At 38.7% G+C, this 24069-nt stretch overlaps 5 protein-coding genes across 6 annotated transcripts; 3 read left to right on the top strand and 2 right to left on the bottom strand.

Annotated features, from left to right (window-relative positions):
- Nucleotides 1–4154: 4154 nt before the first annotated feature.
- LOC144467796 (putative methylthioribulose-1-phosphate dehydratase) lies at nucleotides 4155–5489 on the top strand. The gene is made up of 5 exons (XM_078176745.1): nucleotides 4155–4346; nucleotides 4426–4520; nucleotides 4591–4859; nucleotides 4933–5134; nucleotides 5208–5489. Exons 1-5 carry the CDS (start codon nucleotides 4317–4319, stop codon nucleotides 5329–5331), a joined length of 720 nt encoding a protein of 239 aa, XP_078032871.1. The 5' UTR covers nucleotides 4155–4316; the 3' UTR covers nucleotides 5332–5489.
- Nucleotides 5358–7155, bottom strand: LOC144467795 (CWF19-like protein 1). Its single transcript, XM_078176743.1, has 3 exons — nucleotides 6526–7155; nucleotides 5808–6462; nucleotides 5358–5737 (listed from the first exon to the last, which is right to left on the bottom strand). The coding sequence occupies exons 1-3, from the start codon at nucleotides 7134–7136 to the stop codon at nucleotides 5438–5440; spliced, it is 1566 nt and encodes a 521-aa protein (XP_078032869.1). The 5' UTR covers nucleotides 7137–7155; the 3' UTR covers nucleotides 5358–5437.
- A 2968-nt stretch (nucleotides 7156–10123) lies between these two features.
- Nucleotides 10124–11383, top strand: Emc10 (ER membrane protein complex subunit 10). The gene is made up of 4 exons (XM_078197160.1): nucleotides 10124–10348; nucleotides 10454–10717; nucleotides 10789–11058; nucleotides 11132–11383. Exons 1-4 carry the CDS (start codon nucleotides 10289–10291, stop codon nucleotides 11228–11230), a joined length of 693 nt encoding a protein of 230 aa, XP_078053286.1. The 5' UTR covers nucleotides 10124–10288; the 3' UTR covers nucleotides 11231–11383.
- A 288-nt stretch (nucleotides 11384–11671) lies between these two features.
- On the top strand, nucleotides 11672–14510 carry LOC144479012 (BBSome complex member BBS2). Its single transcript, XM_078197452.1, has 11 exons — nucleotides 11672–11920; nucleotides 11989–12108; nucleotides 12166–12354; nucleotides 12433–12615; nucleotides 12674–12896; nucleotides 12955–13166; nucleotides 13220–13390; nucleotides 13454–13558; nucleotides 13672–13984; nucleotides 14052–14306; nucleotides 14371–14510. The coding sequence occupies exons 1-11, from the start codon at nucleotides 11696–11698 to the stop codon at nucleotides 14463–14465; spliced, it is 2091 nt and encodes a 696-aa protein (XP_078053578.1). The 5' UTR covers nucleotides 11672–11695; the 3' UTR covers nucleotides 14466–14510.
- Nucleotides 14511–14787: 277 nt separating this feature from the next.
- LOC144479013 (ras-related and estrogen-regulated growth inhibitor) lies at nucleotides 14788–23705 on the bottom strand. 2 transcript variants are annotated; one of them, XM_078197453.1, is made up of 4 exons: nucleotides 20621–23452; nucleotides 20248–20470; nucleotides 18299–18485; nucleotides 14788–15148 (listed from the first exon to the last, which is right to left on the bottom strand). In XM_078197453.1, the coding sequence occupies exons 1-4, from the start codon at nucleotides 20799–20801 to the stop codon at nucleotides 14966–14968; spliced, it is 774 nt and encodes a 257-aa protein (XP_078053579.1). In that variant the 5' UTR covers nucleotides 20802–23452; the 3' UTR covers nucleotides 14788–14965. The 2 variants fall into 2 exon arrangements, with proteins under 2 accessions (XP_078053579.1, XP_078053580.1); XM_078197454.1 differs by lacking the exon at nucleotides 14788–15148 and adding an exon at nucleotides 15180–18138 and having other exon boundaries at nucleotides 20621–23705.
- Between the last annotated feature and the right edge of the window lie 364 nt (nucleotides 23706–24069).

The raw sequence follows: 24069 nt of genomic DNA, 5'->3' as shown, positions 1-24069 counted from the left end.
ATTTGCCTGCCTGCGGTAGTTCCTGTTTGTGCGTCCTGCTGTGCATTTCAGTAAATACAATATATTCGTATCCAAGATATTGTGGAATAATTTGGTAGTGAAATTATCGAAAGGTACGTAAAGATTTGACTGTATTTCATTTATAAATTCCTTTTGTAAGCTGTGAGTAGCAGTGTAGCGGCCGTGCCGCTACGAACCTCCCGAGAACGGTTCTTCCGTTTCTCCGCAAGCCCACCATAAATTAGCAGGAGGTATACGTAAATACCTTTATGGTCGGGCTTGCGCGCGGCCAAGAAAGCACGTGTTGAACGAAGCGTCTCGCGGTCCTTGTCGAAATCCGCGCCGCTCCGTTAGTTTGTACTATCTGTATAGTAAACGCGAGTTATCAATAAACAATCGTAATTCCCCGTGTGGTGAAACATTGGTGTAAATCTCCTTCAGAACCTCATGACCGAATCCCCACAGCAGTAACTTCATTTTAATCACACATGTGGCAGCAATTCTAGTGTTTCTAAGAATATAAAAGTCTCGCAATTCACAGATCTGCGCGGATCTGCTAAAATTTTTCATAGCATTTCTTTTATAGTTCACATCAATTCGTTTTTGACTAAAATTAACTGCAATGGTCTGCAATTAACTAATATACTGCATTTTTTAGTTACGATGTCCGTATCGAAACAAGAGCTTTTCGAGATTTGGCGTCAAGGAGATAACATGGAAGGCAAAAATGCTGGTGTTTTAACATACGTTTTGGAGAAGTGTCGATTAAGTGAAGAGGACAATGCTTACGCAAGTGTAAAAATCAAGGTGAAAAACTTAAATAGCAATTTTGCCGATAAGTGGAAGAACTGTAACCGGTCAGTAAAACTGTTTCTATGTCGACATGAGAAATGGCTAAATGAGTCTGTAGTTTTTGTATCTTAGGAATTCCGAAAAGGACAGGGGAAAGGCCGACCGTCAAAAGATTTTTCGGAAGTTGCCGATCAATCCAAAAGGCAAAAAATTTTACCTTTGACAGAAAATTACACGCCAGAGGAATTGTCGTTTGCGGCTAGTACAAGTTTACGACAGTCTGGCAAAAGGGATGCTGCTTCAATGGTGAAAGTTATTACATCAGGACCTTTAGTGACAGCTAGTAACATGAAAAAACTGCTTTCAACGTCGATAGTAACAGCTCCAATAAAATACACGCCAGAAGAAGCGTTAACACTGTACGTTGACGGACGTTACACGAAACGGTCATATTTGTTAATGAGAGCTGGAGCTAAGAAACGAAACGCCGATATTTATCCGCCATATGGTATTTTAAAACAGGCAAAAGAAGATTGCTATCCTGACAAGAAAAGTACTATTTATTCGGAAATAATGGCTGAAGTAAAGCTGCAGGCACTTCTTGATCATACGGCTAAAAGGCTCGTAATGGCACAAGAAGAAGTGTTACGGCAAGCACCGTATAATATATATGGAAATTTAAATTTAATATATAAATGGGGATGTGACGGAAGTGCAGGTCACTCGAGTTATAAGCAGAAGCTTGGAGAATGCAGCAAATCTCAAACCGATTCATATTTATTCGCAGTATGCCTTGTGCCTTTAAGATTACAAACACGACAGAATGACGTTCTATGAGACAAACCGCGACCATCATCACCGAGATATTGCCGACCTATTAAAATAATATTTGAAAAAGAAAGCAATGACTTATGTAAAGCAGAAATAGAAAACGTTGAAAGTCAAATTAAAAGCATTCTACCAACACAGGCTGCTATTGGAGATCAAAATATAGTAATAAAATACTAATATAGTAATTTTATCATCCTTGTCATTTGAAATCACCGGGAACCGCGTATCGCCGAAATAATCGTGTGTGCACGGATAAACATGCACTTATATGTGCATCCGCTAATAATCCTTTAATGGGTTCACCCTTATTCCAACCAAAAAATGTGCAATCCACGAACTCCACGCATTCCAAATCGACATGAACTTGTAGATTGAAGTCTCCTCTTTATAACGACACCATAAAAATGTCCTTGGTAATTATGATTTTTTATTAGCTAGATTCGCTCTTGGGCCCACTGTGTGGCGGGCCGAGGTTCAGGAAAGTGACGCGGCAGGAGCTGGCGGGTTTAACCCTTTCGGTACGAGCGCCGGATATATCCGGCGTCCACGCGACGACCGCTGATGACCGGTATAAATAACAGAATTTTATAGAAATAACTCTTAATATTTTATATAAGTACATACATCTTAGACTTCTATAAATAAAGTACCTTTTGCTTAAAGTATTCAGAATTTGTACATCTCTCTACAACCTTTTACGAACAGAGCGGTTCAGCGCTCCACGGGCATCCGAACCACACCGAATTAGCTACATCAAACAATCCAGTCCGTAACAATACACAGGTATCTGCCGTCGAAATTAGATTACTTAGGTCGAGTCGGTAAGCTACCGAAACTTCATGCACTACTGACCTGACTTTGATGTCGGGTACGTGTCACCTCTAATCCTAATTGAGAAAATCACGATTAAAATCTTTATACGGCTGATAATATTTCAATGTTGGTTTATATAATATAATACAATATATTTAACCCTTTGCGGCTAATCTCCAGATTTAGACTTGTTTATTTATAATATATATTTATATATATATTTATTTATAACTCTCACTATACAGTGCGTGCTATATTCGCATGCCGATCTTTCTTCTACAAACTCTCCTTATCGCTCTTTTCAAGTGGCGTTGACAAGTGCTCGGACCGTCGTGAGCACGCCTCTCACGTTCTCGTCTGACACAAAACCCGCTTACAGTTTTTGTTTATACTTAGTAATTTTACAATATTTTAATTTGATTTCTTGTGCCATTTCAAAAGGAAACTTCAGACAAACATGCATGTCTCAAAAAGTTGCGCTGAAATAACTCAATTCCCCGTAATCACTAATAAACATGAATGTCCCCTGAGAGGGGACAGCTGAGTAGTATGCTAGAATTTCGTTGTCTCCTGAGAGGGGACAGCGGAGTGCAAAGGGTTAATATAGTAGCCATTCCTGACTGCACAGTGTAGGGACACAAGATTGGTTCTCTAATGGAATCAGCAGATGGTGTTGTGGCAACAGCACTGTAGCGGTAGCTTAGAGTAAGATATATAACTAGTCATTAGTATAGTCAGTTTTAAGCCCTTAGGTTAAGTTAGTTGTATTCTACCCCTAAGACAAAAGCGCCATCGTCGTGGATGTTCAAAGAGAAAAAACATTCATTCACTCTTCCTACATAATCTGATCCTTAACCCTTTCGGTACGAGCACTCTTTCCGCCGTGACACTCTCGCTGTACGAGGCCCCACGCCGAAAATTGCCGCCGCACATGACCAGTCCTCCTTTATAAGAAGATATTTCCTAAGCGTTAAATAAAAACTGTGCTTAATAAAAGGACATTTTTTAACAATAGTGTTGCTTGTAGTTTAAGAGATACTCAGAGGTATGTACTTTCTTTGACTGTCGAATTAAATCTGAGACGCTGATGAATTTGCTGGACGTTGATTTGTCGGACGGTCTGTCTTCCGGTTGCAGCTCGAAGGTGGTTGGTGGTTCGACGGTGCACATGCGGGTGGAAGTGCGCAATAGTCGAGCGCGCAGGGGTAAAAAGCCCGCCGAAACGAACGGTGTGGGGGTGTTTCGCGCGTGAAGATTTCGGCTCGAGGACTGAGTAAGAGAGAGAGGTCAGAGAGGGTTTCGAGAAGTCCTTGTCTAAAGATTTACGACGTCCTGTACTTGAGAGATCTGGGTTTGCTATTGTGACTCGTCTAGTTCATGTGAAATTGGAGAGGATCTTACGAGAGGCTGCGTGACTTCCTTTACATTCTTCGATTAATCTTGCTAAATAAAAAAAAGCTCAACGAAGAATTTCGTGGGAACTCTCTCATTATCTCCTTACATATCCTCAGTTATTCCTCTCGGCCGATACTGTATCCCTATATAAATATACGATATAAATCTATATTTATATTCGAATTTCCCTCCTGTCGGCATCAACTAAGTTTATAATTTGCAGAACCAGAGGCGCTTATTTGTAACTACGTTGGCGCGATCACGCAACACCACCATTTGGAGCAGATTACGAGCAAAATCCCTGATAAACTGGATTTTAGTGGAAATTTTAGAACCAGTCAGATGCCTGAAAGTACAAGTTCGATGTACGTCTGGAGAAAAAGCTTTACATTTTCGCAATATACGTGTTAAAACGAATCGATTGTCATATAATATATGCAATTTGAAAAAAGTTTTAGCAAATAAATTTTCTGGAACATTAAATAATGTCTTCGTTTGACGAGAAATATGATAAGGTTAATTAAAATTAATTATCAGTGTACATTACTACTGTACATTTACATCTATTGTTATGTAAGTTAATATATCTTTCAGGAACATCCAAGAAATTTAATACCTGAATTATGTAGGCAATTTTATGACCTTGGTTGGGTAACTGGAACTGGTGGTGGTATATCTATCAAATATAAGTTAGCAATATTTATTTATTATATTAAGTTTAATATAGTCTGAACGATTAAAATTATATTGATCTTGCAGAGATGAAATATATATTGCACCATCTGGTGTTCAAAAGGAACGTATCTGTCCAGATGAAATGTTTGTACAGGATATCAATGGAAAGGATTTACAGTTACCACCATCTGCTAAAGAATTGAAAAAATCTCAATGTACACCATTATTTATGTGTGCATATTTAAGAAGGAATGCAGGTGCTGTAATTCATACTCATTCCAAATTTGCTGTGATGGTTACTTTACATTGGTGTGATAAGGAATTTCGGATTACTCACCTTGAAATGATAAAAGGTATAAATTTATGTAAATATTCAAAAAAATGAGATTGTCAATATCTGTAAAAATATTCTAACAATTAAAATAGGTATAAGAAATCAGAAATTGGGAAGAGCATATCGTTATGATGAAGAACTTGTAGTACCAATAATTGAAAATACACCATTTGAAGAAGATTTAAGAGACGAGTTGGATAAAACCATTATTGCTTATCCAGAAACATGTGCTGTATTAGTGAGGAGACACGGAATCTATGTTTGGGGTGATTCATGGCAACAAGCAAAAACTATGTATGTATTATTAATTTATGATCACTGTATTATATTTGTTTCTGTATTAAAATGTATTATATATATTTTATAGGACGGAATGTTATGATTACTTGTTTGAGATAGCATTACAAATGAAAAAAGATGGATTAGATCCTTTAGCAACTCCTGAAGATTATGAATTAAAGTATCAAAAGAATGGAGCACTGAAAGGATAATAATAGTATCATTCTTTTGTACAAAAAATTATTTTTTTATACATTTAAAGGAAAAATTTATGTACATATATTACAATATATAAATTTGTTGGTACATTATACAATTTCATATATCTAAATCAAATGGTTGAAATTCTTTTCTAATTCTATTTGCAAGTTCAATTTCTTCTTCCTTAGTCATTTGGCAATCTTTCCAGTCAATTCTATCAGCCATATCTAATATTCTATCAGCTGCTAATACTTCTCTTCCAAATTGAAGTGGAAAATCTTTTTTAATTCTGTAATACAACTTTTCTTCACTTGGCAATTCTACATAAAAGTACAAAACACCTGGCTTTGCAATTTGCTGCAAATCTGTATGTGGGGGTAATTCAGTAATTTTAAAATTATTAGATTCTGCCATTTCCTAAAAGTAGAAAAATAGTTACTAATGTGTCAATTAAGATTTATTAAATTACAGTAACACAATATTTTACCATAAAGGTTTCCTTTAAAGCAGGTGCTAGATTTTTGTGAACAGGTATAACTTGGAGTTGACAATGAGAAGTCTTATAATTTCTTTCAAAGAATACAGGTACCTTATCTACGGTATCATAATATTTTGCAATAGCACTTTTATACTGATCCATTTCTTCTTTTACATCGTTTGGTAAAATAGAAAGACTTTGATGATGTGTTATTGGCAAAATTAAAAAGTGCTCCTCAACTAGTCCACCTCTAGCAAGAGCAACATAATTTTCTATTCCAACTGATATCACCAAATGTTTAGAAACTTCAGGACTCGATAAGCAAAACCAGCATTTTGCTTGATCAAATTCTGGTTTTGGTTTTTTATTATGTCCTTCTAAATGTTTTGACCTCTTTGCAGTATCTTTGGATTCCATATCATAAAAGTATTGCATACATTTTGGTTCTTCTTTTTGTGCACTAGGTTGGCTTGATAACATTAATTTAGAGTAAGGACTTTCTGTTTCATCTGTTGTTTTCATGACTAAATCAGACAAACGTGTTCTATCGACAGGAGTCAAATTCAATGCGTATAACCATTTTTTCTTTTGAACATTCACTACGGGTGCAAGTGCTATAAACCTTGTTGCTATTTCAATATTGCCATCCTGTTGACTTTGATTCCTGAAAGGTAATACATCTTATTTGTAAATAAATTATTGTTAAAGTTAATTAAGTGTACTATACCTATATGGTGGTCGTTCATAATGAATTCCTTCTAATGCTGATACATGATATCTTGGCTTTACTTGCGCAGCCAGCCATGCAATTAATTTTGAACCCTGATAAGTAAAATTTGGTTTATTAGGATCCAAATTTGTAACTCCAGCAGGCCAAGGAGATGTTAATAGTATGTCAATGCCTCGAAAACTAGGTTGACCTCGTAAGCAAGAATTCTTAATTGCCACAACATCGCTTTCATTGAAGTAAATAGACTTTAATTCAGAATTACTTTCTGTACCACTAACATATGCTATTTTGAGTCCTGACGTAGCACTGTACACACCCCGTTTTCCTAGATAAGTAAGATTCTGACATATTTCACAACCATCTTCATTTGGATAATTTTTTAAATCCGACTCCCTATTCGCGCCAATAATATACGTTGGAACTGGAATATGTTTGGCAGCATTTTTGTAAACCTCAAGTTCTATATTATCTTTTCCAAAAAAATTTCCTACACATAGCAAGAAATCGAAAGGGCCGCTTTTTTTATTTATAGATTCAACTTTATTAAATAAAAACTTAAAGTGACCCTCTACATCTCCACAAATTAACACCTTCTGTTTTTCATTCATTATGAGGAATATATATAACCTCAATTAGTAAAACGTACAAAATCTTTGGAGATTATGCTTACGTACGAAATTTATTATTTGAGTACACTCTTTCGTCACTGTTCATCGATAAACAGTCTTCTAAGTACAAAATTTTATGTTATTGGCATTTTACCGCGGACAATAAACACCAACGATTAAAACATGCTACCCAATTCGTAACCTAGGTTTATCACACTTGTTGCGTAGCTTTGGGTGGGATTTAGGGAAGTTTGGCTGCTTCGGATGCCCGTGGAACACAAAAGTGTTCTGCTTGTGTAGGACTTGTAAAAATTAACTAGTTACACAGAAATAGTCTTTAAAACTTTATTTCCTGGATAACGATGTTATTTCCAAGCCTTCAAAATAAAGTCTGTGCGTATTTTCCCGAGGAATCGAGTTTTGTTCCTGCGTTTCTTCTGGTTTTCCTCCCTTGTCCAATAGGAAAATTGGGGTCCTCTAGCTGGATGCTGATTCGTCGGATGGCTCGTCTTCCGGTTGCAGATTGGTGGTGATTAGTGGTTCGACGGTGCGCGGTAGTTGAGCGCGCAGGGGTAAAAAGCCCGCCGAAACGAACGGTGTGGGGGTGTGCCGCGCGCGAAGATTTCGGCTCGAGGGCTGAGTAAGAGAGAGAGGTCAGAGAGGGTTCCGAGAAGTCCTTGTCTAAAGATTTACGACGTCCTGTATTTAAGAAATCCGGGTTTACTATTGTGACTCGTCTAGTTCATGTGAAATTGGAGAGGATCTGACCAGAGGCTACGTGACTTTCTCTACATTTCTTCGATTAGCCTCGCTAAATAAAAAAAGGCTCAACACGAAGAACTTCGTGGTGTCAGAGAGAATCCAAAAACTTAATGTTGTGCAAAAGTAATGGCTCGGTTAAGTACAGAGAATATACAGACATAGTATGTACAGATGTAGTATCACCGGAGACATACATAATACTACATGTCAACTGATCGATTTTGATAAAAACGGCCTGTTTGGAAGTGCTGTTTTTTGTCAGAGCATCTCAGATTTCTTTAAAACCATAGTCTGCGTTGCTATGACGATCGACATAGTCTGCGTGAAGATCTTCGTGCACGCCGTCAGTTTCGTTCCAGATTTCATCCCTGCAACTTCGCCGTTTTTTAAAATGTACGCGCCGCGACAACAGTACAAGATATTTTGGGTGTTTGTGTAATACCTACATGGAGGCGTAATTCGTGATAAGTGTGAAATAATAGTGCAGTGATAGTGAACGTTAGTGTAATCTGTGTCGTTTTACATATATAGAATACAACTTCTGGGTTACAATATTTACAACTGAATGGGTGAGTTTTTCATTAATAATATTTGTAAAATTTTTGAAATTAATAGGACATTTCTAAAATCCTTGTTTGTTACTTCGAACGCTACTCAAAGTCGGAGCGCAGACCTCTCCTTCCTTCGCGCCCCGGGAATGAGATAGGTTTCAGTCAGCTGGCTCGCATGCGCAGCAGCAGGAAAAACCGTCCGTGCGCAGCTATCTTTTCTCATTAATATATAACTCGTTAACAAACTCGCGGATTGCATTTCGGCAAAGGAAAAGGTTACTTGAAATTACCTCAGGCCCCCCCCCCCCCCCATTTCCCGATGTTTCCATAATTACGGATCACCCTGCATAAATTGAATTCTTATTGTTTCTTACCAACAAATAATTCAATTGATAATAAATCTTCAGAGAGAGAACACGTATGTATCAAACAGGAATAATTTATTTATTAGTTTGACAATTTCATCTCAAATACTGAATTAAATTGTAAGCATTGAGTAGAAATATTTAACTCGTATAATTTATTTATACAAAACCTCCACGGTAGAACTAACTTCTGCAATAGCTGAAATTGATCGGATAATGGAAAAACGTATTGTATCGAATTTGAAAATTTGTTTATCTCTGTAATTTATTTTTCAACATTACAATCTATTGCCGTGATATATTTACAGGGAACATATTTACCTGAAACTACATTGAACAGTTTTCGCAAGTACACTAAACACAACAAATTTCATTCATTTAAAATTTAAAGCTTAATTTTCAAATAAAATTTCATAACGCGACCCTCGGATGTCGCGCCAATCAAACAAATGCGCGGTAAGAGTGGACCGCAAGCATGACGAAGAAAGAGAAGATAGGTTTCCTATCCATACACAACCACATATACATAGAATCTGATGGGTATTGTTGTATTTTTTTCTACTATATTTTGTTCTCTTTCTACATTACTCGCGCACAGTAAAATGGTAGGGTTATACGAGTTAACTTAGGGAACACGAAGAGTATGCAGGACATTGCTGTATTCAGTGCTTGCTATATTTACAACTATAGGGAAACGTCTTTTATATAAAATCGATGCAGAAAATTCCCCTGAACATTTCGATTTACGCAGAATATTCTTTTACCTATAAAATTACTATATTTCATCTTATTTTATAAATTCTTTCCTGAAGACTGATTTAATTCGGACATTTTGCCGCTATGTGGTGATAGTGTCTCAATGTTGCGATTCAGTGGAATGCTTGATTTTTAGATAATCGAAACCAGGCAGAGTTATGGGATAACGAAATGTAAAGTTCATCAAATATACGAATATTTTAGATACCAGGATATTGATAATTTTATATCGCATTCCCCATATGCTACTTCCACGGTGCTAGTTAAAATTCCGTGTAGGTGTGGCCTTTTAAAACGTTAAACATGATTGGTCAGAACTGTATGTGCTATACATAGTTTTAAATGTGAATTTTACTAAATTGTAACCAATAAAGATTCCAGTTACGGACAATATTCATGTATCATACGACGTTAACAATTATGTCATTACTATTTTCAATCGTTTAAAATAGTTCAATGTTTGTCGAAGCATCGGCAGGAACTGAACAAAATTAATGATCAATCCTACGACGCTATAACCCATTACTGCTAACATTCACAAATGTTATTCCATTGATCGCTAATGTCACTTATAGATATATTGCAGTAACGGAGCATACGTGTTGGTTCGTCTACTGTTGTCGTTATTTGTTAAATAATTTGTAAAGAATATTAACGATAATAAAATGAGACCAGCCTGAGTTTACTTTTAACTTCTACAGAGTGTAAAATTGTAAAAATGTATTTAGTCTACCTTTTCATTAATTTATTAGTCAGCGCATCGTTGTTCGTTCATGGGGTTAGTATAACTTCAAACACATATACGTATTTCATAGACATATTGTTACGCGAATCGTTTGAATTAATTGATTATGCTTTAACGAGAGAAACTGTCCAATTTCAGAGCGAATTAGATTACGATGCATGGATACAATTAAGACTGTGGCACGCGCTTAATGATGATCCGGAGCCGATTTATCTGGAAAGAGGAAACATTACAGTTCCCAGTGTGCGCAGCGGTGTGTCCGTTGTTGGACAAAATGGTCTGTTGACAGTTCATACGCATGAACTAGTAGAACTTGCCAAACACGATGGCAAATACAGACTCAAAGCTGTGGCTCGAACCCCTTCAGGAAGTGAGATGACATTCCTAACGTCTGTACCTGCGGTAAGTTTGTTCTCATATCTCTGTGTCCCAATTCTATCACTGCCATAATTATACTCTCCTTCCTGCGATAGTGTTACCTTATTGGCTCAGACCTTGAAGACATCATAACAATTTGGCTGGATAGCTTGGGTGAACCAATCGCTGTCACTCAAACATCTCCAGGTCCTTGTAGCACTGAGACTCCGCTTGTAACCAGTATGTGGACTACAGATGTACTTGTTAAGTACCCTGATGGTGGACCAGTCCCTGACACTGCCACATATATACTAAAAGTAGAAAGAGAAAGGGAAGCAAGGGAAAGGGGAGAAGCCAAAGATAATAGACCCTACCTTTCAAGATACGTAAGTTCCTTTGATTAAATACATTTTATAATACCATCATCGTTTATCTCATGCACTTTTGTTTCTGTTTCAGTGGATGTATATTTTCCTCATATTTATTTTTATTGTGCTAACTGCCGCAACAAATCCAGAGGCAGCAGGAGGATCGGGTGGTAGTGCTCAGAGGCAGTGATGTAAAAACTGTATTATTGCATTCACGTGTGCATTGTGTTTCTAAGTATGCTCGTGTGGGAGATGTTTATTTATAAAGTTTACAATGTACTTTCCTAAATGCAGTTGCAGTAATCATGACTGTATGCTCCTCTAAATAAATTCTTTAATTTAATTCTGTTTGCTTTTATTTTTATCGTGTAATACCTATATAATATACTATTGATACTTGTATTGATCATCATATCAATTACCATTTCATCTTTTACATATAGGAAAATGACAGAAATTTGACAAAATCATTTAATTTCGTGTTCAACAATAACTGTTGAGACTATACTTGAATATACATATGTGTACAGATAGTTCAATACATCAGGTGAGGTTCACAGGTGTACCAAGGGAGGATCAATAATCCACCCCCATTCAGTAGGCCACAAGGCTTACCATACTACATTAGACCATTAGTCTAGTAGGCTGATTTAGAATGGCAGCATTTTCTTTGAACATTCAAAAACACGTGGAGCCAGGACTAGTCACTTGTGGCAAATTCGACGGTTCCCACGCTTGTTTGGCAGCGGCAACATTTGGTGGCAATATTTTGATTCACAGTCCCCACAGGCAACCCCAAATAAAGAACCACGATCATGAACAATTGGACAGGAAGCTTTCTTGGAGCGGAGAATTGGCAGAACTCCAGATAGGAACCGAGGTACAATAATTTTACAAAATTTCTCATAAGTCTATTTTTCATAAAACGTTAATTAATGTGTGTGTTAGATTACGGCGATGAGCATTGGCCGTCTCACAAACGATGATAGGGATGTTCTTTTGGTTGGAACACCAAGCCATGTCCTTGCCTTCCACGTCGAAGACAATTCCGATATTTTCTACAAGGAGGTACAAGAACATTAGATCATTTAATTAGAACGTAAATTAATAATTTATTTCGTGCAGATGTCCGATGGCGCCAAATGCATTGTCATCGGTAAATTGGGGTGGTTCCCCAATCAGGTTGCAATCGTTGGTGGTAACTGTTCAGTGACGATTTTAGACTCGCAAGGTACAGAAATATTTTGGACAGTGGTCGAGGGCATTGTCAGCTCTTTGGCTGTCTTTGACTTTGATGGTGATAATGAAAATGAGGTAGTTTCCACTAATCATCTTTTACTGCGGCCTGGTGTCATTTCGTCTCATCAATTTCTACATTTGTTCGTGTTTCAGTTGGTCACTGGTACACGTGACTTTGAAATCAAGGTGTACAAGGAGGAAAATGTGCTCTGGGAAGCCAAGGAAACAGCTCCAGTTACTACACTAACAGGCCTCCCCAACAGAAGGTTCGTTTACTCAGTTGGGAACGGGACTCTGGGTGTTTATGAAATGGCACAAAGATTATGGCGCGTTAAGGTGAGTTCAATAAGTATGCTATCATTGATATTTGGATAATAACGTATGGATTGTTCAGTCAAAACACCGAGTGGTGGTCACGAGAAGCTTCGACGTGAACGGGGATGGTACACCGGAAGTTATCACAGGTTGGAACAATGGAAAGGTCGATGCAAGGTTATCCAATAGCGGAGAGGTGATCTTTAAAATTCAATTACCCAACGGAATAGCTGGGATCGTGGAAGCTGATTATAGAAGAATTGGCAAGCCTGATCTAGTTGTAGTGTCTACCAGCGGTGAAGGTATCATTTGGAAAAATTAACAAGATCAAAGCAGGAACTAAACATCAATTGCTTCTAGTTCGCGGATATGGTTCTGGGTCCACGATGGACACTCCGGAACCAGGTGAAGCCATGCGTGAACTACTGGCCAAGAAACAAGTTCTACAAATGGAACTTAGGCAGAGGACTGCTTCTGTTCCAGCTATGTACCACAGGACTAAACTGGCAGTCACCGTGATGACTATCAATGGCGCTGCGAGGGTCGCTTTAGCATCAGGGCCTGGACTGTTGGTCGGTATTATGAGAGTTTCAATGGTTCAATGTCAACAACAGTGACATTTCAGATCCATTGTGCCATAGTGTTCACCGAGGGTGTGTTCGAGGGTGAAACACTCGTTGTTCATCCCCCACGACCGAAAGGAGAACTGGAAATCGAGCTTCGGCCTTCGAAGAACACTCCAGTTGACATTCATGTCAAGGTGTGCGTCGGACCTGCAGGTGCAGATCTAATGCAGGTAGGAAACTGGTCAAAGTAGAATTGAAATAACAGATCACCGTTCAGTTGTATTTTCTTCTAGGTGTTCGAGATGACCCGACAACTGCCCAGATTTTGCATGTATGAAATGATCATGAAGCCGGTCCATGTTGCAGAAAACATTCTGAACAACTTCGTCGTTGCCGAGGTACATTTGATAATTTAATAATATTTTAGTATTCTTAAACAATTTAAATCGTTGACCGACAAAATTATTTAGCAAGAAGAAGCTACACGGTTCCTAAGGTGTCGTTTCTTCAGTTTGCAGAGAGACCTCAAAGAATCGCGCTTTGGTTGAATCAGAGTCTGATCTTGCCAAAGGAGTATGAGATCAGAGAAGACGGCTCAAATGGCGGCGGCATTGAGATGTGGCTTCGCGGGATGAGGGACGGCAAGATCCACTGCTTCAAAGCAGATTCAACCGGGAAAGTGACCATTCAAACCGAAGACTCCACGTTTGCTGGAGACATTATTCAATCTCTGGCATTATACTTGGGTCTAAGGGAGTTGCTCTCGGAGGTCACGTTTCCGGAGGAGGAAAAAAAGCTCTTGGATGCTTTAGAAAAAGTTAAAGGTAATACTTAATATCCCTAGCAATTTTACAATAATCTTAACGGATAAAAATGTTTTCCCCGTCGCAGATTTAAAAGAAATCGATACGAGACTGCAGGCAGAAGCGGCTAGCGATACAACTCTGTTGAAGAACATTATAATCCGTTTGGAGGATGCCAGGATCCTTGAGAACATTGATGAGATGCGTAAGAGGTTAGTGCAGCTGAAAAACGTCAACGTGGACCTGATAAAGGAGCACGAGATCAGGATGAAGAGTTACCGGGAATTGGCGGCGAACTTGAAGGAGTTGAATCTTGGGGTGCAGAGAGCTGCTAGATTAAGGGGTAAGTGACTAAGTCCATTTTAGTGATACGTTGAAGGATTTTGATTTTGACAATTTGATTTCAGTCGGCAAGAACGCATCGAACACGGTGGCGCACTGTCGAACCGCTATCCAGGACAATAACCCCAAAGCATTTCTGTTGGCAATAAGACACGGATGAAATTTATTAGCCATCATTGTTTTATTGTTGGACGATACAATCGTTAAAATACTGCATAAAATAAGTACTGTTGCGTACCGCTAAATCTTCTCGGGACCAGACATCACAATATATATTTTTAACAAATTATATCACAGGATGTAAGTCTTTCCTATCGCTCGATCTGCAAACAATCGAGAACGACAAAGCTGTAGAACAATCTCTCTACAGCAGAGTTTTGTACCTTCATCGAGGACTATTTTATGGAAACGTTTACCAATGGGGCAATTTATACAAGGAAAGATGTACAGCTAGCAAGACAAAAGTAGAAAATTATACTTCATCTGATAGACATCTTTTGACTAATGTTGTCTTTAACAAATACAAACGTAATTTTAAACCTAGGTGTTTTAGCAAGTCAGTTACTCGGTTTAGTGAAAGGACGAGTGAATGTTAGTAAAAACGGAGGCAATTGATCTAAATTCTTCTCTGGTTCCCTTGTTGTGGCGTAAGTACTTTGATCAGTGGTTTGCACCCCGCACAGAGATGCTGAACCTTCTCTTGAGGGGTACCGGCGACGGACGACGAAGTGCGTTCAGGGTGCTGTCAGTGGATGCCCTTACCCTGAAGGAATTGGTCTGCTGCCCAGAATTTCCTGGCAATTCCGTCAACAGTTTATAGACGTCGGTGAAAACGGCCATGACCTGTCGAATAAAAATAATCGGACCAGTTACACTGCTACCGTTGCATAACCAGCGGGATTATCTATTCAGCCATTATGACGAGAGTATTTTTCTTCACAGGCTACGTTCGAACATTATCACTCGTGCCGTTTTTTTCGTTTCCACCCCTAGAACGTTCGCGGCACGTGTATGACCGTCGCGTCGCGCGTATACCACATTCTTATTCCGCACCTTTCGATAACCGTCTACATTGCAAGATCGAAGCAACATCGTTTCTAGATCTTTCATTTTGAAAAATCTTCATTCATATTCGCTTCATTCATTTCTAAGTCGAAGCTGTTGATGCAATGCAACGAGAATGTTATCTGCTCTGTTGCACTATGCAGATCGTAAAAAACTTTAACGCAGTCGACAGTGCAAAAATTGATCTTTCAGGCTGAATAAATATTTCCAAATATCGCTGACGCCATAGTCATCTCGGCAACACATCGCTCGCGCATAGCTGACACGAGTCTTCATCTAATTCTCGCAGTGGTACGTTCATGCAAAATTTACCAGTGAAACCTCCGCGAAAGCTAATTATATCAGCGATTTTATCCTTCCGACGCAATGTATGTATCAAAATTATAGCCGAGTGTTTCTCAGAAGATAAAAATTAATCGCTCGAGGTCGATGCAAAAGCGTGTATAGTAAACGATTGCGAATTTAAATATCCTTCCGGAAGAAGGTCACCGGAATGCACGGGTGTCGAGCGACGAAGGGTGCAGAGGTGCGATTAGGGTCGCAGTGGAAGGGTTGCCAATGCATTAAAACCAACCATAAACGATAACCGTGGTCACCGTTGAGTAGTTCGATTAGGATGCTGGGTAATTAATTGTGAAACAAATTTTTAATTGCGGCACGTTACTATCCTGATAACGGCGTACACATTGTACCGATGTCGGTCGATATCGCGCGTCCACACTCGCCGCGATACAGATTTTGTTTACGACTTCGCGATCACGCGTAAACGCCATGGCCGGTTTCCCGGAGGAGTAAACAATCGTATAGAAAAATAACTGTCGGCCGATTAAGACTCGGAGATAGTCTGATATCGAGTTCTCGAGATTCGCGAGAGACCCCCTACTTCCGGGAGGGTTCGGATTCTGTCGAGGGGAAAAGCCGGGTGACGCGCGGATACGTCAGCTACCGACAATTCGGCTAATTAGCACCGTAATGACGGTGACGTAGCACCGCGTCTTCCGCATTCTCTGGAACACCGAGACCGCGTCATCAAAGCAAGGGACACCAAGCTTCTCTGAGTCTTTTGTTCGTCCGCGGCGTCGCTTCCTTTTGCCGCGCCTGCACCCCGTCCACGTTCGCGCTGGAAGGGGAAGGACGCGACGAATTCCAAAATACCGTCCTTTATTACGTAATTTTCGAGCTTTGCAGCGCAGAGATATTGTTTCTTTTTCAGCTAGCGACCTAAGTCGAAGATAGCGAGCTTCTTGATTGAATACCGAATGGAATTATTTTTGTCGGAACGTCGTGCATGTTTTTATTGTACTTTTATCGTGTCGTTCCAAGTTTTTTCAGCGATAGTTAATTATAAACATTCACTGATATTCAATTATAAGCACAGATTTGACACGTTTCGCTCCGGCTTGATAAGCAGTCCAACTGGGTTCCGTTTTATACAGGGTGTCCGGAAAGAATAGGGCCGCGCTTATACCATATGTTATTGAGGTCAAATGTATGAGAAAATGTTTATATAAACTTGTGTCCGGAAATGCTTTGTTGGAAAGCGCTCAGAATTTATGTAAGCGTTGCTTCGTAAAAATACGGTAGACACAGAAGATCAATTTTGGGAATATATTCAAAATGCAGTTACTATTATTTTGAATATGGATGGAATATTTGAGAAAGATTGACTGCATTCTTGTAGCGGGTGGAATTTTTGTACATTCTTTATAACTGCACACAACTTATTAATAAGTACTGGATGTTTCAAAGACGTCCATTTTACGTCCATTTTAAGTCTACACGTTTTACGCTCTGTAATGGATGTCTTTAAGATGTCTTCTTTTAGACGTTAAAGACGATTCGTTCTTAAAGTCGATTTAGAGACGACTTAAAGATGACTTAAAGACGGCTTAAAGATATCCCATAACAGACATCTTACAGACGGCTTGAAGATATCCCATAACAGACATCTTACAGACAACTTACAGACGTCTGATAACAGACATCTTAAAGTCGGCTTAGAAACATTCCATAACAAACATCTTAAAAACGATTTAGAGACGACTTAAAGACATCCCATAATAGACATCTTAAAGACAACTTAAAGACAGCTCAAAGCCAGATTAAAGATGGCTTAAAGGCAGCTCAAAGCTGAGTTAAAGACGGATTTAGGACACCCCGAAGCAGACGACTTAAAGACAGCTTAAAGACGTCCCGAATTAGACATCGTTTTAATGACTGAAACAAGTCGTCTTTAAGATATCCGGAATGTCTTATGATCAAACTACGAATGTCTCTACACAAACCAATTTGGAAGTTATAATTGTTTGAAGAAGACCGCGTCGTACGTCCCTCACGGGAACATTCGACCGCGAGTATTCCATAAAACGTTCCACGTATAAAACGTAAATATGAAATACGTATTTAAAAAGTATAACGTAGTTCGTAGAACAATGAATAAACAATACTTTTTTAAATCGAAAATAGGAATACAGTTTTATTGAAATTTATTGTTTAACAAGCGCAAGAAATATTGAATTATCAGTAACTGTAAGCTATGACTACTTTTTAATTGTTTTTAGCGAAAATTTCATTGTAATATCTCGAATGTTTCGAAAGTTCTAACAACTTGCCACTGAATTCTTCAAACTGACCCACTGTGAGGCGCCTGACCAGCGATTTCGCGCTGATCTCTTTAATCTGGTTTCGTTAGTGCTCTGCTTAGATATAGCAGAGTTTAGAAAGAAGTTAGAGATAGCGAGTCCTCCTGCGCAAGCGCCATCTTGTGCCTGGAGGTCGCAAGAAGCATTCTTTATGGGGTAGGTAAAAAAATATGTGCGAGCGATAATTATTGCAAAAATGGAATTGAAAACATGGTGAACTAGATAAAGATAGCGTCGAGGAGATCGGAACGATTGTTCGGAGTAAGTTCAAGGTGAAACGAATTACTTGTTCGACGGATTCCCGGACGGAGATCTCGTGGAAGGAGTGTGCCTCGATCTGCTCTGCCCTTTGCCGTCCTTCCGAGGTGGAGACGACCCTTTCGCCCGGCGTGTACGACAGGTCCGACTTGTTCCCGATTAGCACCACTACTGGTGGCACCTTTCTAGTTTTCTTCGCGTGCGACACCAAAAATCTGGAATCAACGCAATCGCTATCGGAATTAACGGACCATCCGCTTAAACCACGATAATTCGTCGTACTCTTCCGACGAGCGTATCACTGTATATCAGTCTCTGACTATCATCGACACGATATTAATTGGCTGGCTAGACCTCAAACGATCTCATCCGCCATATTCTATTTCCCTCGCGCTTACCGAAATTGTTTCTTCACGGGTACTTACGTACATCACTCTGAATGGGGTGAAGACCTCGGCTGATGTTCCATTCTCTCTTCCCTGATCGAGACAATTGTGCTGACAGGCGCTATGCTTTTATCTATTCGCGACCTTCACTGTCCAAACATTGTCGCCTCCACAGTCAAAACAGTGGGGTAACTCAGGGGCGAGTATGTCGTTTGAAATAGGATATAAAACTGGATAAACATCAAGGAATTTCGGATTTCTAATTTTTGATTTATTATGATCCTAAAGGATTTAATCTGGCGTAACCACTTCGTAATGCGATTTACGCTGTACAAAATTTCGTGAAGGAAAAACTGTTGAAAGATTAATTTCGTCGCGTTGATTGTTCAGCGAATTGTTCATGCGTATTTAAGGCGACATTTTGTATCTATTGGATTGGCGAATAAAATCGTAGAGCTTTCGTTTTATAACCACTTCTGCATTAGTATAGCATAGTATAGAATAATATTGTGTAGAATAGTATAGCGTAGTATAGTATAGTATACTATATTATATTATAGCATGGTATACTATATTATAGTATAGCATGGTATACTATATTATAGTATAGCATGGTATAGTGTAGTATCGTATAGTATCGTATCGTATATAATATAAGAAATAATATAATATCAAATCAAATTCTGTTTCAATTTAGAATAAATATATAAAATTTATACCTAGTAAGTTACTTGCAAAAACTTTGTTACAACTCTAGCAAATTGTTATACTGCGAGGGGTTAAATCGGTTACTAGATTGCAAGCTAAGGTGTACGGTATAGGATTATTCAATAACTTTCTTCCTCTCTTACACTCTCGCAATAGTTCGTCTTCTCTTTCACTGCTTTGAACGCTTCGCCCACCATTGATTGATGAACACGTTCACGTTCCTCTGTACTTTAAAAGCAACTCTCCTTATAGATTGTTCAATATGTACAATGATACAATATATATCGTTCAGTTATATATACGTAGGATGTAAAAAAGATAAATGCCACGTGACTAACTAGATCGATCCTACACCTTCGGTTTAGTGGAAAACATTTTAATCAGGATGCCGCATAATTGACCTTAACTGATTTATTCAAGGTCGAAGAGTTGGCAACTTTTATTTCTGATGTATTGCTTTTTACCTGTTTGTGTTAAAAATCAGTCGACAGTTTGTTGTTAACAAATTTTATCCTTGAAGAAAGAGGATGAAGAAAGAGACCATCTACGGTACTATAAGCAGATATAAACTCAAAGTAATATTTATCAAGAAAAAAAGAATTAAGAAAAAATCTAGAAAATGAGAATATAAAAATATATCGTTCAATGTTTGTTTAAATATCACTAAAAACATAAAACTTTGAGCCCATAATTATTCACACCGCTGTACACACGATACAAAAATGAAATAAACATTTACATGTAATCTGAATAACGGTAAATTTCAGAATAAACATTCTGATTAACTCCATAAGCCTAGCAACCGCAAAACTATTCACTATGCAAAAATCGCCAAAATGTAATGGAGGTAGCTGTGCAGCTTTATAAAGAAATCAATTCTCACCGTAGCCGATAGGTTTCGTCGAAGCTGACACGGTCCGAGACAGAGTAAACGAGTATTATGGCATCAGCCAATCGCAGCTTGAACTCGGTTGGGGGTGGCAGGAACCCCGGCGGGTCAGTCAGTTCCCACGAAGCGTCCAGGAAGTTATCAACCTTGTAGATTCTCTCGGTGCTGCAGTCGTACTCGCCTATGAACCTCTTTGTCGCGAACCGAACCGCCAGTGCTGGACAATCGAAACGATTGAATCGCGATCGCGGAATAAGTACTCGCTCGCAGATGGACGATTCCAGCGACATTGACTCGATCGCGCGTAGTTGCATACGGTGGCAAAGGGGTGGGAAAGGTTAGCAACAGTTTGATTTGTCGTTTTTACCAGTTTTACCGACGCCCTGAAGGCCTAGCAGCAGCACCTTGTACAATTTCGGCTCCTTGGGGCTGCTCAGGCCGAGGTTCCACGCGATCGGTGGACTGATTCTTTTTTTGAGCGACGCTGCTGGTGGACTGAATCTCTCCATGACTTCGAAGTCACTGCTTTCCTGCCGAGGCGGCTCCATCGATTATGAACCCTCTCCTGCACCGATGATATTTAACAGACACGTTGCTGCACATCCGTGGCATCGAGCCTCCCTTTTTCACCGGGTTTGATAAACACATCGATCCGTGACGTTTGTCCTTTCCGCGAGGGTTGCGGTGCTTTTAGCACACGCGGCGAAGTGTGCGTGCTGGATTCCATTCATGCGAGCACGCTTTCAAGCGGAACCTATTCTCTACCTCGATCGCAGAATTCCTCTGTGGGAATCGTTTTGATGCGATTTTATTCAGCCGTAAACGCTCGACCGCATAGTTCCAACGTGGAAATCCTCCGGGGCTTAGTAGGTAGCATAATGATTGATGGAGACTTCGTACGAAATAAAAAGGCGTATTAGCGTGTCGATGTCTTTGAATTCTTTTAATACTCCTATAATTTTGTTATTCGTTGGATGCCAGTGTTACTAGCGTATTTGTATTTATTGTATTAATCGTATTAAATATATCGTAGTCTCTTAAGAAATACAAAGTGTCGTCAAGAAGAGGATATAAATTCTTTAAATATCTGATGCTTTGTGTTGCAATTTTAAATTAAATTCGTAAAATTCATTTGATGTTCTTTAACCAATTACATAGATGCGTCGATCTACTTGCAAGAACAATTTTGTACGTGTTTTATCGATCGTATTGGGTGCAGTTTCTCTAGATACGTTGTTCTAGAATTATTCTAAAATGGGTTAAATTTATGAATATCCCACTTTAAACAATTAAAGTTACTCGTAGTCGTGCAGTTAAGTTTTTCATTCAGTCGCTAATACTACGAACCAACGAGAAAGTGTAAATAAATGAAAGCAAAAATTGACTCAAGTCAAAATGCTTTAGTAAGAGAGAGCTGCCATAATCGTACTTAAGCAAATTTGAAGAATATGTAAAACAGGTAATCTTATTTACGAATGTAATTATTTAGAGTAATGCGATGACGTGTTATTTATACATTTTTAATATTTATAAACGTATAAGAAGGCTTATTAAGAACTTTAATTGTCAAAGAAGTTGAAAAAGCACAATGTTGGCAACCTGTATCCTAAATCGTACCTCTGTTAGAACTTTTATAATTACACGCGGTTTAGACGGTGCACTGCTCATGGTGAAAAGTGGAATATGCACATTCATAGAATGATTTCAGTTTTATTTATATATTTATATATTAAAGAAACGAATATCTGTAAAAAATCAAATACATTGAGGAGGATAATAAAGTTTGGTGTTTTTTGTATAGCTTGCACATTCTTCGTGTACCCAAATCGAGTATTTCAAACATTGTATCATATTCTCGAAGCGAACTTGTTCGCATAAATATCAAAACAAGTCTTCTTCATTAGCCGATATTAGTACGATTTGGAGAACTTGGTAATAGTGCGATTTAGGTAACTCACTCGCTGCTTCCAAAAACGTGATTATCTAATCACAAAATTAATTTTAATATGTCTTTAGAATTCTCATAAGTATTTCGCGCGATCTAAGTTAATATTAGCATCAAAATAAATACGATTCTATTATTATTAAATCAGATAACGCGTATTTAACATAGCTAAAATTTGACATCAAGTCTTAACTATTTTATAGAAATCGACGGTGACAGCACAGACACATGTTCATCATAAGATGTTAACAAGTATTGTGATCGATTGAGCTTTTAAAAGACGTCGCTAGTTGCCGCAACAATTCAATTTTTAGCGAATGTTAAAAGGAGTGCAATTTAGAAAACTGGTACGACATTGGCAACTTCCCTCTACTTTTTATAAAGTGACCGAATAGTAATGGGCGTCTTGCTTAGATACTTTTATCTAAACTGAAATAAACAGGCGGCGATCGATGAATCTTCGATTGTAGCTATCGAGGTTCCGGCGACCGGTAAGTTCGATAAGCCGGCCAAAATAAATGTGGCCAGCCACGTGCATCGTTGCTTGACCATATATGCCAATAATTTATTGCGTAACGGTCAGATAATCGCAATTATAGTAACGCTTTCGCAACGACCCCGTTATCGATTCAGAATGTTTCTCAGATCACGTGTGTGTACGAGAGTACGTAAGTACTTAATGTCACAGTCGCGCGAGATACTCTCGATTAAAGGCAGCGATGACACTTTGACGGTGTGGTTATCGATTGTAAAAAATCATTAGCGGACTCAGTGCACGGAATTCCTGGGTAGCCCGTTACCCGTGGGATTCTGAAGTGGCGCCAGGCAACGTGAACCCGCAAAGGTCGCTACACGGTCCTAATCAAGACGCTTCGTATCAGTGTCGTTAGGTCAGACATTTAATGACCGCGTTTCGCAATTCGCGCGTCTTCCTCCTGGATGGAATAAAACCGGGTGCTATTGGACAGCCGTGTATCAGATCCGATGGGTGTCGACCCCATGGTGGCACGCGCCCCTCGCCGCTGTTGCCATTTATTTTTACGTAAGACCGCTGTGCTCTTCTCGCGACCCCTATTGCTGTCTCGGCTAGCGCGACGTTAAACAGATATTTGGCACACGTTTTGACTCACTGGCGTTTTGCTATTTCCGCCGTGGAGCGACGCGCATTCCGCCACGTGGGAGTCGTGGACGCTGTCCTGGACGCCATCTTTACGGGCCTCGGGAGACGGCGCCGGCTAGAGATGTCCGATTGCGATACGATTTTTGTTTAATTTATTCTTTTTTTCGTTTAAAAAAATTATTTTTTGAATCGATTTTCTAATGACAGATTTTTGTAAGAATGTATGATGAAGTTGTTTCTGTTATTTATTTGTCATTAGATGTTCATTTATCATTGAGATGTTAGGAACTAGTTTACTGGACAATGACTGATCCTACTAGCATTAGTTATTGTACTATTCCTTAATTTTGCTCTTACTTTGAGTGACAAAACGGATTAAAATCTTATGTTTTTCATTTTTTTTTCATGAGCCTACAATAACGACAATTAAAAAAATTCTCGTTAATATATAGTGAAGATAAAGGTATTAAAAGGTTTTAAAAAGCTGTAGATCTTTTATAAATATTAGTTGGAACCGTAAAAAATCAGGATATAACTGTGGTCGACGACATCTTTAATTGTCTACAGCTCATATCAAGGTCAATCGATTTTAATGACACTTTCAGCATGCATTTAAGTTACTGAAATTTATACAACACGTTTTTTAAGTTTTCGTTATTATAGACTGAAGTAAAAAGATAATTGAGAAAACATAATTTCTTAATTCTGTTATCATCCCATCCAGTTACAATTTGAATATTAAACTAAACCT

Source organism: Augochlora pura, chromosome 3 (genome assembly GCF_028453695.1).
Source record: "Augochlora pura isolate Apur16 chromosome 3, APUR_v2.2.1, whole genome shotgun sequence".
Taxonomy (NCBI): Eukaryota; Metazoa; Arthropoda; class Insecta; order Hymenoptera; family Halictidae; genus Augochlora; species Augochlora pura.
Note: the sequence above shows the minus strand (reverse complement) of the source record. Positions and strands in the feature narration are given on the sequence as shown.

What these genes read in the sequence shown, in the direction of transcription:
- LOC144467795 (XM_078176743.1), bottom strand. Translation starts at nt 7,136, where the DNA reads ATGAATGAAAAACAGAAGGTGTTAATTTGTGGAGATGTAGAGGGTCAC. An exon ending in TATGAACGACCACCATATAG is followed by an intron (nt 6,463 to 6,525) that starts GTATAGTACACT and finishes ATTACCTTTCAG; the next exon opens with GAATCAAAGTCAACAGGATG. An exon ending in CTTTAAAGGAAACCTTTATG is followed by an intron (nt 5,738 to 5,807) that starts GTAAAATATTGT and finishes TTCTACTTTTAG; the next exon opens with GAAATGGCAGAATCTAATAA.
- LOC144479013 (XM_078197453.1), bottom strand. Translation starts at nt 20,801, where the DNA reads ATGGAGCCGCCTCGGCAGGAAAGCAGTGACTTCGAAGTCATGGAGAGA. An exon ending in GACGAAACCTATCGGCTACG is followed by an intron (nt 18,486 to 20,247) that starts GTGAGAATTGAT and finishes CGTTGATTCCAG; the next exon opens with ATTTTTGGTGTCGCACGCGA. An exon ending in TCCGGGAATCCGTCGAACAA is followed by an intron (nt 15,149 to 18,298) that starts GTAATTCGTTTC and finishes TTTATTCGACAG; the next exon opens with GTCATGGCCGTTTTCACCGA.
- LOC144479012 (XM_078197452.1), top strand. Translation starts at nt 11,696, where the DNA reads ATGGCAGCATTTTCTTTGAACATTCAAAAACACGTGGAGCCAGGACTA. An exon ending in AACTCCAGATAGGAACCGAG is followed by an intron (nt 11,921 to 11,988) that starts GTACAATAATTT and finishes TGTGTGTGTTAG; the next exon opens with ATTACGGCGATGAGCATTGG. An exon ending in ATGGTGATAATGAAAATGAG is followed by an intron (nt 12,355 to 12,432) that starts GTAGTTTCCACT and finishes TTCGTGTTTCAG; the next exon opens with TTGGTCACTGGTACACGTGA.
- LOC144467796 (XM_078176745.1), top strand. Translation starts at nt 4,317, where the DNA reads ATGTCTTCGTTTGACGAGAAATATGATAAG. An exon ending in TTGACGAGAAATATGATAAG is followed by an intron (nt 4,347 to 4,425) that starts GTTAATTAAAAT and finishes TATATCTTTCAG; the next exon opens with GAACATCCAAGAAATTTAAT. An exon ending in GGTATATCTATCAAATATAA is followed by an intron (nt 4,521 to 4,590) that starts GTTAGCAATATT and finishes TTGATCTTGCAG; the next exon opens with AGATGAAATATATATTGCAC.
- Emc10 (XM_078197160.1), top strand. Translation starts at nt 10,289, where the DNA reads ATGTATTTAGTCTACCTTTTCATTAATTTATTAGTCAGCGCATCGTTG. An exon ending in TCCTAACGTCTGTACCTGCG is followed by an intron (nt 10,718 to 10,788) that starts GTAAGTTTGTTC and finishes TTCCTGCGATAG; the next exon opens with TGTTACCTTATTGGCTCAGA. An exon ending in GACCCTACCTTTCAAGATAC is followed by an intron (nt 11,059 to 11,131) that starts GTAAGTTCCTTT and finishes TTTCTGTTTCAG; the next exon opens with TGGATGTATATTTTCCTCAT.